This window comes from Rosa chinensis, chromosome 4 (genome assembly GCF_002994745.2).
Source record: "Rosa chinensis cultivar Old Blush chromosome 4, RchiOBHm-V2, whole genome shotgun sequence".
NCBI lineage: Eukaryota > Viridiplantae > Streptophyta > Magnoliopsida > Rosales > Rosaceae > Rosa > Rosa chinensis.
Window position 1 is genome coordinate 11,366,277 of NC_037091.1, and position 13,437 is coordinate 11,379,713.

At 46.4% G+C, this 13,437-nt stretch overlaps 1 protein-coding gene across 1 annotated transcript; it reads left to right on the top strand.

Annotated features, from left to right (window-relative positions):
• Positions 1 to 2,733: 2,733 nt before the first annotated feature.
• Positions 2,734 to 5,142, top strand: LOC112198801. The gene is made up of 3 exons (XM_040518645.1): positions 2,734 to 3,247; positions 3,416 to 4,476; positions 4,582 to 5,142. Exons 1-3 carry the CDS (start codon positions 2,734 to 2,736, stop codon positions 5,140 to 5,142), a joined length of 2,136 nt encoding a protein of 711 aa, XP_040374579.1.
• Positions 5,143 to 13,437: the final 8,295 nt, after the last annotated feature.

Genomic DNA, 13,437 nt, shown 5'->3' on the forward strand with positions numbered 1-13,437 from the left:
TCAGCAGAATCAAATTCCAGACCACGCGGCTAAGGATTTGAAAAGGGTTGGAGACAAAGTCATGAAGCGGGAATCCAAGACTCGTTTACCCATCGTCCTATGTTCGCGGTGCAAGGAAGAATGTGACACTCAAGCCCTAGATGAGGAAACATACCAAACTGTCCGCTTTGGATCTCTACCGCCAATACGGTTAGTATCATCCTCTAGAAACTTCCAACCATGCAGCCTAAGAGTATACAGTGGTTCAGAAACTCTTTCTCCAAGGGACTCAAACTTATTCAAAAAGTTGAAAACCGCGAGGGAAGAAGAGCAAGTAGATAAGCGGCAAGGGGTTTTAACTAGACCTTACATTCCGCCAGTGTCAACGTCCTCCATCAAAGAAGGGAGATGGTATACATAGAAGAAGGGCAAGGCGGTGGAGATGATCTCTTCAAGGAAGAGAAAACTCCAACGGAGGTTTGGAGAAGCAAAGCGAACCTTGGAAGCACTAGATCAAGGATTGATCAAACCATCGCAATTACTGAAACCTCCAGAAGAGTATCAGAGACAATTGGAGGCACTGGCCTCCAAGAGATTTGTTTCCCCACAACTTCAGAAATAGCAGCCCAAAGTATGGCACAAAGAGCAAAAGCCACGTGCCCCCAAGAGCAGCGCTCAGGAGAAGTCCTTAGTTCCCGCGAGGCAAGAACCGCCACCAACTCGTAAAGTCAATGTTTGGCGGAGAGTAACTCGCGAAGGAAGAAATAGCAAGCCTTCCATCTTTGACAGGCTGGGGGGCAAAGACAATCGGTCCGCAATTGTGCAGAAAGTTCAAAGCTTGGTGGTCGCTCTCCCAGAGGAAGTGCCAGCGGCAAAACAAATTTTTGAATCACTGAACCAGGTTTCCATGGTACAGGAGCATGAACAAGCCAAGGTGGTGATCCCCACAGAGGAATCATTGGTTGCTTTCATGGTTAAACGGCTCAACGCCGATATCCCAGCAGACGAACCCAAGCTCAATCTTGATGATGACATGGACGAAACAGAAATGGTGGATACCTTTTGCAATATGGTTTATGTGCTCCCTGCTAAGTATGCCTTACCAGTCACTGCGTAGGAATGTGTAGAAACTGACGCGATTGGAGAACAGCAGTTGCAGATCACTTCAGCCGCAACAACGCAGGTGAAAGAAGCAGTGTTCCTTGAGACTAAAGATGCTAACAATAAGGGTTTCTTCATGAGCTTTACAAGACCCACACCCGCCATGGTGCAACACATGCGACCTTTGTATATCACAGCAGAAATGAATGGGACTAAGGTCAGCAAGATAATGGTTGATACCGGCGCGGCTGTGAATGTCATTACTACCAGAACCATGCATCTACTAGGGATCAAGAAAGAGAAGATCCAATCCACTTCCCTTACGCTAAAGAACTTCGCGGGGACTGTGACCAAAACATTGGGTTTGATTTTCCTACGAGTCAAGGTGGGTCCAGCAGAAGGGGTTTACGCTTTCTTTGTTATAGATTGCTATGCGGCATATAGCGCAATTATGGGCCGCGACTGGATCCACAGGAGTTATTGTGTCCCATCCACCCTTCATCAGGAGCTGATCATATGGGACAGAGTCGCGGACAAGGCTGAAATTGTTAAAGCAGACCCGCGACCTTTTTCAGTGTCCGCCAACTACTTGGACGCAAGGTATTACCTAGAACCAATCTCTCCTTTACAAGTAGTTGGTATTGATGATAAGGGCCGCCCCATAGGGGTAACGACCTCTGAATTGGCATAATGGGGGCTCGCGGTTGCAAAAAACGACCTCGAAAGGCCCGAATATGCGGTGCCATCTCCAAGTGCTAATTAATGGATCACGAACTCATGGAGGAAGAGGTAGAGGCCTTCCATTCTTTGTATGAGAGGCTATCCTCATACTTGGTGGAAACAGAGGCCTATGATCGAGTCGCGACCTTAGAAATTGTTAATGAAGAGTTCACGGATCAAGAAGAGGAGGAAGAAGAGATTCAGCTTGCTCCAGCGGCATTGGATGACACACCTCCGAAGGTTAGGGACCCTACTGAAAAGGTCAATCTGGGAACAACTGATGAGCCTATAGAAGTGGCTATCAGCACTTACTTAGAGCCTAGCGAGAAACAGAGGCTCGTTGAATTATTGCTCGAATTCAAGGATTGCTTTGCGGAAAAATACGAGGACATGCCAGGCCTATCACCAGACTTGGTATGCCACCAACTACCAACGCTGCCTGATAAGAGGCCTGTGAAGCAAGAGCCGCGAAGAATGAACTCGGAGACCCAAGTTTTGGTCAAAGAGGAAGTCGAAAAGATGTACAAGTCGGGCATTATCAGGGTAGCCAAGTACAATAAGTGGCTGTCCAATATAGTGCCTGTTCGCAAGAAGAATGGCAAGATGAGGATCTGCGTAGATTACAGAGACCTTAATTTGGCTACACCTAAAGACGTCTACCCCATGCCTGGTGCGGACATGTTGGTAGACGCAGTTGCAGGGCACGAACTGTTGTCTTTCATGGATGGTACAGCGGGATATCACTAGATTCCAGTCACGAAAGAAGATAGACACAAGACTGCATTCCGCTGCCCTGGGTTTGCAGGAGTTTTTGAATATGTGGTCAGGCCTTTTGGACTGAAGAATGCAGGAGCAACATATCAGAGAGCCATGAACCTGATCTTCCACGACATACTTGGGAAGATCTTAGAGGTTTACATTGATGACGTCGTCATGAAGTCTAAGAAGAGTGGAGATCACTTCACGGATCTCAGAAAAGTTTTCGAGCGCATGCAGCTACACAAGCTCAAGATGAATCCCGCCAAGTGCCTTTTTGGAGTTCAGGCAGGAGATTTCCTGGGATTCATTGTCCATCAAAGAGGCATTGAGGTCCCTGAGGATAAAGCAAACGCGGTCATCAATGCATCTCCCCCGCGAACGAAGAAAGAGTTACAGCAACTACTAGGTAGGATCAACTTTTTGCGACGATTCATTTCTAACTCTTCAGGCAAAATCCATTCGTTTTCCCCACTGTTGAAGTTGCAAGGACAGAATGAGTTTGTGTGGGAACCTAAACATCAAGAGGCTTTCGACAAAATCAAGGCCTATCTGGCTAGCCCGCCAGTGCTTGTTCCTCCTAGAGCGGGGTTTCCATTAAAGTTGTATGTTTCAGCAGCTGAAGCTTCCATTGGCAGCCTCCTCGCTCAGGATGATGCGAATGGTGTTGAACATGCCATCTTTTACCTCAGTAGGACACTCACAGATTTCGAAACAAGGTACACTCCAATGGAAAAGCTGTGTCTTACATTATACTTCTCAGCATGCAAGTTGCAGCATTACATGTTGTCCTTTACTACTTGCATCATTGCTCAAACCGATCTAGTCAAATATATGTTGTCGCGACCTATCTTGAGAGGCCGTATTGGCAAGTGGGTGCTCGCCTTATCAGAATTCTCGCTACAGTATGTGCCACAGAAAGCAGTAAAGGGGCAAGCTATAGCAGACTTTCTAGCACATCACCCTATGCTAGATGTCCCTGCGGTTAGAGATTTAGAGGTTGCTGCCACAACTTTAGATCTCCCGGATTTAGCGTGCTTGCCAGAGTACGCCGCGCTTTATCAAGCCACAGTCTCACTCCAGCCTTGGGTGTTATATTTTGACGGATCAAGAATAGATACGCTAGCAGGAGCAGGGGTTGTCTTAGAAAACCCAACCGGCGATCGATTTTCCTACTCTTTCCAGTTGGAGTTCCAGTGTACCAATAACCAAGCAGAGTATGAGGCCCTCATTATAGGCCTAGAAGTACTACTGGAAATGGGAATCGGAGATGTACAAATACTTGGCGATTCTCTCTTGGTTATCAATCAGTTGTGCAACGAGTTCAGATGCAATGGCTTAACGCTAGTTCCTTATTGGAACAGGGCATTAGACCTGTTGGACCAGTTTGATAACATACATCTTGAGCACATTCCTCGCGAGCGAAATTTTGCAGCGAACGAGTTGGCCCAGCTGGCAACAGGGGTAACATTGAGATATGGCGTGCGGGAGAGAATCCTTAAAGTCGAGCGTCGCACGCTTCCTTCATGGATGGCGAGAAGAGATCCTCCAGATGATACCTCAGTCACGACCCTGGAACCCATTGACGTAGATTGGCGCATCCCTTTGATCGCTTATCTCAAGCAGCCAGATCCCACTGCCGACAGGAAGATTCGTTTTCTTGCACTAAATTACTTTCTTAGAGGTGACGAGCTGCGACGACGTGGCGAAGATGGCATAGACTTCAGATGTATTTATGGCTGCGAAGCAAAACAACTCATGCGCGAAGTTCATTCCGGCATTTGCGGTGCTCACCAAGCAGGTCCAAAGATGCGATGGTTGCTCAGACGACATAGATATTTTTGGCCCAGTATCTTGAAGGATTGCATAGCATTCGCTAAAGGTTGTTTGGACTGCCAAGCTCATGGGGCGGTCCAGCATGTCCCTAATGTTCCAATGCAACCCATTATTAAGCCTTGGCCCGCAAGAGGATGGGCGCTAGATTTAATTGGGATGATTCACCCATATTCATCACTTCATTAAAAGTTCATAATTGTCGCGACCGATTTCTTTACAAAATGGGTCGAAGCAGAACCTTTGAAAGAAGCATCTGGTGGTACGTTGCGACAATTCCTATTTAGGAACATCATATGCAGATTTGGTATCCCAGAAGTTTTTGTTTCGGACCGGGGGGCAGCTTTCATGGGTGGTGAAGTTGATAAACTGGCAAAGGAATGGGGAATACAGTTCGTCCATTCCAGTCCTTATTATGCTCAGTCTAACGGTCAAGCGGAGGCCAGCAACAAAATCATCATCACTTTGCTGAAGAAAATGTTGGAAGCTAATCTGCGACAATGGCATGAGACCCTTTATGAGACTCTTTGGGCCTACCGCACATCGAAGCGAAATCCCACCGCGACTACACCTTATGCTTTGATGTTTGGCCATGACGCAGTCCTGCCTTTGGAAGTCAACGTCCAATCATTAGGAGTCCAAGAGCAACATCATCTCATTGGAGAAGACTACGTTCAGGCTATGTGGCAGGAACATGAAGACCTTAGCGAAAAGCGCTTGGAGGCTTTAGATAGTTTGGTCATGGAAAAGTAACGAGTCGCTCAAGCCTATGACAAGCGAATAAGGGGAAGGAATTACAGCGAAGGAGAGTTGGTTTGGAAAGCAGTTCTCTCGCTTGGTGAAAAATTAGATGGTCGCGGCAAATGGACTCCAAGATGGGAAGGCCCATACATCATTTATAAAATCTTAGGGAAAGGAGCTTTTCATCTCAAGGACCTGGATGGAGATGTCCATCATAACCCTATCAATGGGAGATACTTGAAGAAATACTTTCTCAATGTCTGGGACTCGGAGGAGTCGTAGACAGTTTATTCGCATAAGACATGGGAGACAATTCTAGTGTTCCTACACTTGCAATGCCCATTCATGAAGGCCTGTTTTTGAGGCCCATAATCATTTCTTTGCTATGCCTAGCAACACTAGGGGGGCAACACTATACAATACTAAGCCCATTTAGCCTACCAAAAAAAAAAAAAGTAGGAACACTTTTATATTCATATTTCTGTTTTTGGTTTATCTTTGTTCTTTATTTCGTTGGTTGTTTGTTTATTATTAGAATGCAAATTTCTTCATGTCAAAAAAAAAAAAAAAAAAAAGAAGTCATAAATACAACTCTTCGGGGGCAATTCTAAGTGTCCCTACACTTGCGAAGCTACTAAGCCGAGTCAGCGGCTCCGGAAACTTTTTCCAGCTTTGCCCTCACAGGAAAGGCTGAGCTCAAGGGAAATGTGAGAGCCACGACCGTGACCACCACCTCCATCGGAAGTAGTCTTAATGTTGCCAAAGATGTCCTCACCGTGCATGGGAAACAGTGGAAGGGTTTTAATCTCCTGGTGATCTTCTCCTCGTTGTTCCATGATGGATCCACCAACACCAGCAGAACTAGTTGACCCAAAATTGAGATTAATGGATCCACCAACAAGCCCTGATCTTTGCTCGGGCACTTGAACATCTGAAGTGAGCTTCTTCTTCTTCAGCTTCTCCCGAGCCCTTTGGTTTTGGAACCAATAAAAGACGTTCCTGTTCTCGATCTGTCCATACCATTTTAGCTGGAGAGTGATCCTCTGAACCTGCTCTACAGTGGGGGACTTAACTCCCTTGTCATCATAAAGCTCCTTGAGGATTCTTATCTGATCTATAGTAGGAAGCCACCTGGTATTACTCTGCTTGCAATGCATGTTAGGACTACTCTCGGCTGCTTTGTTGCTTCCTCCATCCTCGGTTGGATGCTGGTTTTGTGGTTCCATTGATGATGGATTGAGAGAATGTGAGAGTGGAAGAATGATGATGATAAGTAATTAAGAAAGATTGCTGTTGATGAAACGATTTTGGGATTGGAAATTTGGGTTTATAATGTGGAGGAAGATATAGGCATGCAAATGTCCACCCGTGGATAGACGGTCAAAGAGAAGAGTCAAGTGTCAGTAAAGCGTGATTAAAGTTGCCCTAAATTTCGGAAAAGAAGGAATTATTGGCGTGTGAGGGAACCGAACGGTTTTCGAGGAGGTAACTGTTCCATTTTCAATATTATCTTCTCACGGTGGAGTTTTCCAAGAATTTTGAGTTGGGGCCTATATTTGGGGCCTTGCGAGACACAATTATTGGCTCCTCACGGATATTTGAATATCAGGATAAGAAAACAGCATTATATTCATAAAGTGGCTTTGCGGCCAAAAGCAGTACATTCATTACAAAGCCAAAAGTGGCTAGAATACAAAACAGGAATCTGTGGATATCTTTTGAATCTTTGCTCTAGTGGAAGCAGCTATGGAATCCAACGTCGGGTTGAGCAGCGCCATTATCCCAAGGAAAGGCAGACTTCAGGAAGAAAAAGAGGAGTAACGAAGCCCCCGCGCCCCCTTTCCATGGAAGCGGCAGAGGAATACAACATAGGCTTGGCCAACGCCAGTATCCATGAGAAGGGTAGACTCCAGTAAAAGAAAATGGAGCCTCCAAGCCCCCTCAATTGGAAGCATCTATGGAATCCAACGCTGGGTTGAGCTGCGCCATTATCTCGAGGAGGGGCAGAGAGTGAAGGAACCGAATATCAGCTTGAGTCTCTGCACTCCCTCTAGCCTTGGTAACCACCATTAGCTGGACGTGAAGTACAGGAACAACCATTCTGTAGCTTGAACCCATTCCTTCAAAGAGTCCATCCCTTCTCATCCCTCCAAGATTCTATCAAGAAGAGAAAGGGGGAGAAGGAGGTGAGAACCAAAGCCCCTTCCATCTGGAGGGCACAACACGGGCCGGGTCCAGAAGGAAGAAAACAGAGGAGGGAAGATGAACCTCAATTTGGCTTCCCTCCCTTCCCCGATTTTCTCCAAGTGGGGGATCCTAATAAAGATGATCTCGCATGATCATGGATCTCACACTCGGAGCCCCCTCGTGTTTCTAAACCAATCTGAAGCCTGGCATTGTTGTTGCAAGATTCCAGAAAGGCGAAACAAGGGGTTGCCTAAGATTACGCCATAAGGCCTAACCCAGGCTTAAGATTACGCCATAAAGCCTAAAATTTAGAGGCTAAAGGTCATTTCATTAGGGGAAGATTTGTGAAGAAGGAGAAAGAGAAGCAAGGACTGAAAGGCCATTTCTTGAATGTTTCAGAAAATTTGTTGTGAGTATTCCTTGCCCAAAATACAACTATTTAAAGGGACTTCAGGAAAATCCCCACCCTTGGATGGATGGTTAAAAAGTCAAACCGATGTCAGTAAATCGAGATTAGTGATTCCAAATCTCGAGAAAAAAGGGACTAATAGCATGTGAGGAGACCGAACTGTTCTTTTCACAAGATTATTTTTCACGACCGTTGTTTTTCAACGAGTGATTAATGCCTTAAATCTCGGAAAAGAAGGGGTTAACAGCATGTGAGGAGACTGAACGGTTTTCGAGGGGGCCTACAGAGATTGGCCCGCAAAGCTCAATTTCAAACAAAGTTCCTCCACGTGGCGTTTCGCCGCAATGGCACCAGCTTCGGCCTGAGTGGCCCAATCTCTGATACGGGCCAGGTTGCGGCCCATTTCTTCAGAAGCAGCCAAAGGTTCATCGAGTTGAGCTTCTTCTGCAACAATCGCCTTCTCAACAAAGGCTAAACAGGCTTAGAGATCCTGGATCCGAAGTTTGAAGTCGGACCTTTGGATTTGTAGTTCCCGCAGACGGATGGCTCGCTCATTTAAAATACCGCGGGGGATGTCCATTTCTCGGGAAAGGTTATTGAAAGCCTCTTGAGCGTCGTGAGCCTGGGTGTTCGCGGCTGATTGATGGCGGCGAGCCCTATCAAGTTCATTTAGCAGATCGTCAATAGCACTAAATTGTTGCAGGGTCAATACCTTCTCCTGGCGAAGATACCTTAGAGCTTCCAAGACTCGCGGGAGGATGTCAGTCTCCAATACCGGAGGACTCAGATGTTCGTGAAGCACCATCTTAGCCTCATCCACAGCACAAGGAGGAGTTACCTCCAACACCCTCATCAATCTCTCGAATCTGGTAGGAGGAGGAGGCGGCAGAGGCGCCACAGGATCATGAACCACCAATGCAAAAGGGTGGATAGCTTCCTCAGTTTCTTCATCTTCAACAGGTTGGTCTGTCCCTTCAGCCTCAGGGGAATCTGGAAACTCAACTCGCGGCTCACCATGGGCAAGGGGAGCAGATTCAAGCACAGAGCCCTCAGCTTCGACGGTTGTCTCATTTGTTCTCGAGACTTGGGGGGCACCACCACCATTAGTATCATTTTCCATCTCTGGGGCGACTGTCCCGCCGATAAGACCAGCAGCGTTTGCAGCCACCTCCTCGGTACAAACAGAATCCTGGTCAAGTTCAGAAATGTCAGAGAGCAGGGTTAGATCTAAAGGGAAATGGAAAGTATTGGCCAAACAGTGGCTTACCTCTCGAGCTGTCGGGTCAATATCTGGTACGTGGTCAAGAGGAAGAGGCCCCGCCTCATTCACCTCTTGAACCTCTAGTGCCGCGAGAATCTCTGTCGTCATCAGTTCCTCATAAGTGGCAGAAGTCTCAGAGTGGCTTTCCACACTTTCATCCTCCGAGGAGTCGTCATCAGAGATCGTTATTAGAATGGTAGGACCTTGCAGATGCTCTGTAGTGGGAGATGGGAGAGTTGCCACAGGTTTAGTTGATGCTTGAACTAGCGAGAGAATTGGCTTTTCTGCAGTGGCTAAGGGTCCAGCCTCATTCAGGCGAGAGGGATCAGTGGTCCTTTGACGGACCTGTCAAAAGATACATAGTGAAAATCCTGCCCAGATTTTAAAATTTAAATAGGATAAGACGGGGTCGGAGTTTACCAGTCGCATTCTCAGAGGTTCATCATCTTCAAAACTCTCTTCAACGAATTGAGCTCGATTGCGTTTGCAAGCAAAGACAGCAGTGGCCTGTACGAGAAAAGAATCATAACTCAAAAAGGGGGGAAGCACCAAATATACAAGTTTGGGATCGTTCTTAACCAAATTACCTCAGCAGGATCTTTATCATGCCAAGACTTTCCCTCAGAAGTCTCCTTTGCTATTGCCTTTTGTTTCCCTGCCTGAACAGAGGCTGTCCTGCTCCGGGTAGTTTGCTGCAAAACACACTTAGGAATAAGAGCGGGAAAATCAACACAAGGAAATGGAATGGTGAAGAAAGACAAAAACTTACTATTGCCCTAAGCTCATGGATTTGTATCCCTGGACGCAATGAGCGAGAAGGTAGAATAGGCCGCGGGGGTTGTTCCGCAGGTTTGGATAAGCATTCAAGAATCTCGCGGGCTACTCATGCCACGAAAGATCAGGACGAAGAGTTCGTCATGTGGCAGGTCCCAACAGTTCACTTACACTTCTTTCCACCAATCAACATAGTCATCATCGACATCGTTGAGGGGGTATAGCGCTCTAACCCAAGGGGGAATCACTATCAAAGTAAACTGAGTTTGAAAGGGGGCAGACCCAGGCGGGGCTAATCTCCGCCAAGAGGTGTAGTAATTGGCAGAATCAACCAGAGGCCAGGGTACCAACTGGGCCAACCCAAATTGGCGGGCAAAGTGGTTAGGGGCGTAGAGCTCGTAACTTACGCAATCAGTGGCAAGACGAATATCCAAGCAGGAGATGGCGCGACGAAAGGCCAGGAGGGCTCTTTCACTATGATCCCGTCCACTGGGTAGAAATCCATCATCAAGGGGAGGAGGGAATCGCCTAGAAAGGACTATTTTTGGGTCCGGCATCTCTCCCAGCAAGTACAAGTAAATAAAACACTTGGAGTAGGGTGGAGCTCGATACCTTACGTTGCGGCAAAGCCAGTTCCCCAAAAGGGAATCAACTGGAGGTTCCTTTGGAATATCGCCGCGACGAAAGAGAGGGAAATAAATCTGCAGCCAAAAGGCAAGGATCCAGAAGGGGCCACTAATGTCGGTATCAAATGGGAGCATTACGGCTCTATAAAGGGAGCGATATAACGCACCCAATACAGGTTGCCCAAGGCCAACGCAAATACCATTGTAGAGAGCAGTGGCCAGAGAATTCCAGGGCCCAGTAGGTTTGTTGGAAGAAGTGCAAAAGATAAATTTGCAAAGCCAGAATTCCAGGAATGCGATACCTCCTATATGGTCTCGCTGGGTGCAGTAATAGTCGCGCCAGAATGGGTAGGATTTGCTGTGATGCCCTCGACCAGCCATAGCCATTCTCAAAGAAAATTGAATGCCATCAAATTGACAATGCACATAGGGGTCAAATTCAATGGGCAACCCCGTGATGGTAAGAACATCCAGCAGAGTTATGCTCATCTGCCCAAACCAGAAATCGAATGTATTGCTGGAGGTGTTCCAGAAGCAAAGAGCGGCGGCTAGCGGTGCAGGGCTAGTATTATGGGGAAGACAGAAGCATAGATCGATGGTTTGGGTGATACCCACCGCGTCCCATCGGGCCAAATCTCTCGCTCGGACCTCTTGATACCAAACCTTTTCCTCGGGAGTGACAGTAGGCCAGAAGCCCACTTTCCTTCTTGGTCCCCAACTGCTAAAATCACCAGGCACCTGCCGAAGAGCCGCTATGGGACGGCGGATGGGAAACCCATAATAGGCCATAACATCATCTGGAAAATGATCGCGAGGTGTGGGACCCAGACTCGCTTGACTATCACCGCCACCAAAGCCCATCAGTCGGCTTCTCTCCTCTCCGGTCTGACGTCTACATCGAATACTCATGTTAGTCCGCCAGTTGAATGCAGCTTTCTCAGTGATTTCATCTGCCTGATCGATAACGAATGGTTTCTTGGATGCCATTTCTAGGTCGCAAGGATTACTTCTCCATTACACCTCGATTTATAGCTCAGATATTTTGGAGATTAATTATTAGTTGGGCCAGTGAGTGGCCCTAGTTGATAATTAATGAATCATTATTCCATCTTTAGAATCGCATCTAAGGCGACAGTGAAGATACTTCTCCATTACACCTTGATTTATAACTCAGATATTTTGGAGATTAATTTATTAGTTGGGCCAGTGAGTGGCCCTAGTTGATAATTAATAAATCATTATTCCATCTTGAGGATCGCATCTAAGGCGACAGTGAAGATATTCCACCTTTTCTTACCACCGCAGGGCCAGCATAGTGGCTTGATGTTTTTTAATTAAAACATGATTAAAACCGATGCGGTTTTAGATGCTAAAGTTGCAGCAAGTATGGTGATTTCGCTTGGTCATATGTCATGATGTCGATAGCCATGATCCAATCATCCTCTTCAGCATAAGACTCGCGAAGGATTAAATGATAGCAAACAGTTTGCTATTCTGCATCTTATTTCGCCAAGTACTATAGGCCTTGATCAAGCCAGGAAAGCGGCTCCAACCCCTACATTGAGAAAATCAACAGAGAGCTAGCGAACAAGGCAGATACTTGTTGCTATACACATGGCGAAGCAACCACCAAGGAAGAGAAGGATCCTCATTCGCGATCAAAAGCAGTCTCCTTCGCATAGGGGGGCAAGCTAAAGTTCTGATCTCCTACAACCTGTCCAAGTTTCATCAATTTACTGCATACCAGACATCAGATCCATGGGGGGGGCAATAAAGTTGGCAAAGAAAGCGTCAGTTCATAACAAAGGCAATTCAGATTACGGCATTCAAGCTTTATGGCCTATTTAGAGGCCTACATGAAAACAGTCAAGCCAATACAAGTGGCTTTGGAGCAACAACATTATAAGAGTAGTGCTGATTCAAGACCTCTTCAGTCAAGACGAAGACCTTTGACTTCGAGGTCTGGGGCCTGGGGGGCAATGTTTGGACCCAAAATGAGCATTTTGGCCTGACAAGGCACGTCTTGGAGAAATTGAGCCAATGTCAGTGGCTCAAGCTATATATTGTCGACAAGTTCGAAATATATATTTAGAGGCTAAATAAAGCCTACTGTGGAAGCATGGAAATGGAAAGTCAACTTTAGCACATTTTCCTACTTCGGCTAGGAGAAACCGAGCTAAACAGAAGGAGCGGCCGCCTGACCAAATGAACTCGAAATGGGCTGAAACTCTGCAGAACCATTCTAGACATCCTAAGAAACATTTCTTATAAAGAGTGCAAGATCCAGATAGAAGTGTAAGGCCTTCAAAAGATCAGTCCATTGTTCTGCAGAAGCAAAATTAGAAAACTGGACCTGTAAGGGGTCCAACAGCATTTCCGGCCCAACCACTATACTAAAAGCTCTGAAATTTTACCAGCATGATCTACACTCATAGTGGAACATTTGTTATGAAGACGTCACGGGAAAAATATGAATTGCTGATGGAGATATACATGAAGGAATAAAGGAGCCGAAAGTGCTTCCTTATCTCCAAAATTCATCATTTCTATCTCCATTAATGCTCCATCTCCACCTCCCTTATCTCCAATTAGTGCTCCACTTTCATTTGTTTAATGCCAAAGTAGTTGGCATGGTAGCCTATAAATAGAGGTTACAAATTCATCACAAAACACACATTCACAACAACAACATCTCTAAGATGATCTAAGTTCTCTCTAGAGCAACCTCTCTAAGAGAAACTCCTCTCCTTCTCTTTCTCTTACCGGTGATCACACTCCTAGTCCTAGTCTTCCCAGAAGCCGACTTTCAGTGCCACCAAATCCTCTGTCAACGTACTTCGGTCCTAGTCTCCTCGGGAGCCGACGGTAGTGCCCCGACCACAACGGTTACAGAACCAGCCAAGCAAGGGTAATGCCCTAGCAACCCAGCCAAGCTAAAGTCACGCTTTAGCAAGTTCTCCTCACTTCCCAGTGGTTCTCGCTCTGCTCGATCTACAATATCGAGTATCGATTGTGATTTTCAAGAAGCTTAGCAAAAGTCCTCGCCACGA

Bases quoted from the DNA above. Each gene is read 5' to 3' on its own strand.
- LOC112198801 (XM_040518645.1), top strand. From the start codon at position 2,734: ATGAAGTCTAAGAAGAGTGGAGATCACTTCACGGATCTCAGAAAAGTT. The intron at 3,248-3,415 runs GTAGGACACTCA...CTATCTTGAGAG, and splicing joins ACATGCCATCTTTTACCTCA to GCCGTATTGGCAAGTGGGTG. The intron at 4,477-4,581 runs GTCCCTAATGTT...CTTCATTAAAAG, and splicing joins CTCATGGGGCGGTCCAGCAT to TTCATAATTGTCGCGACCGA.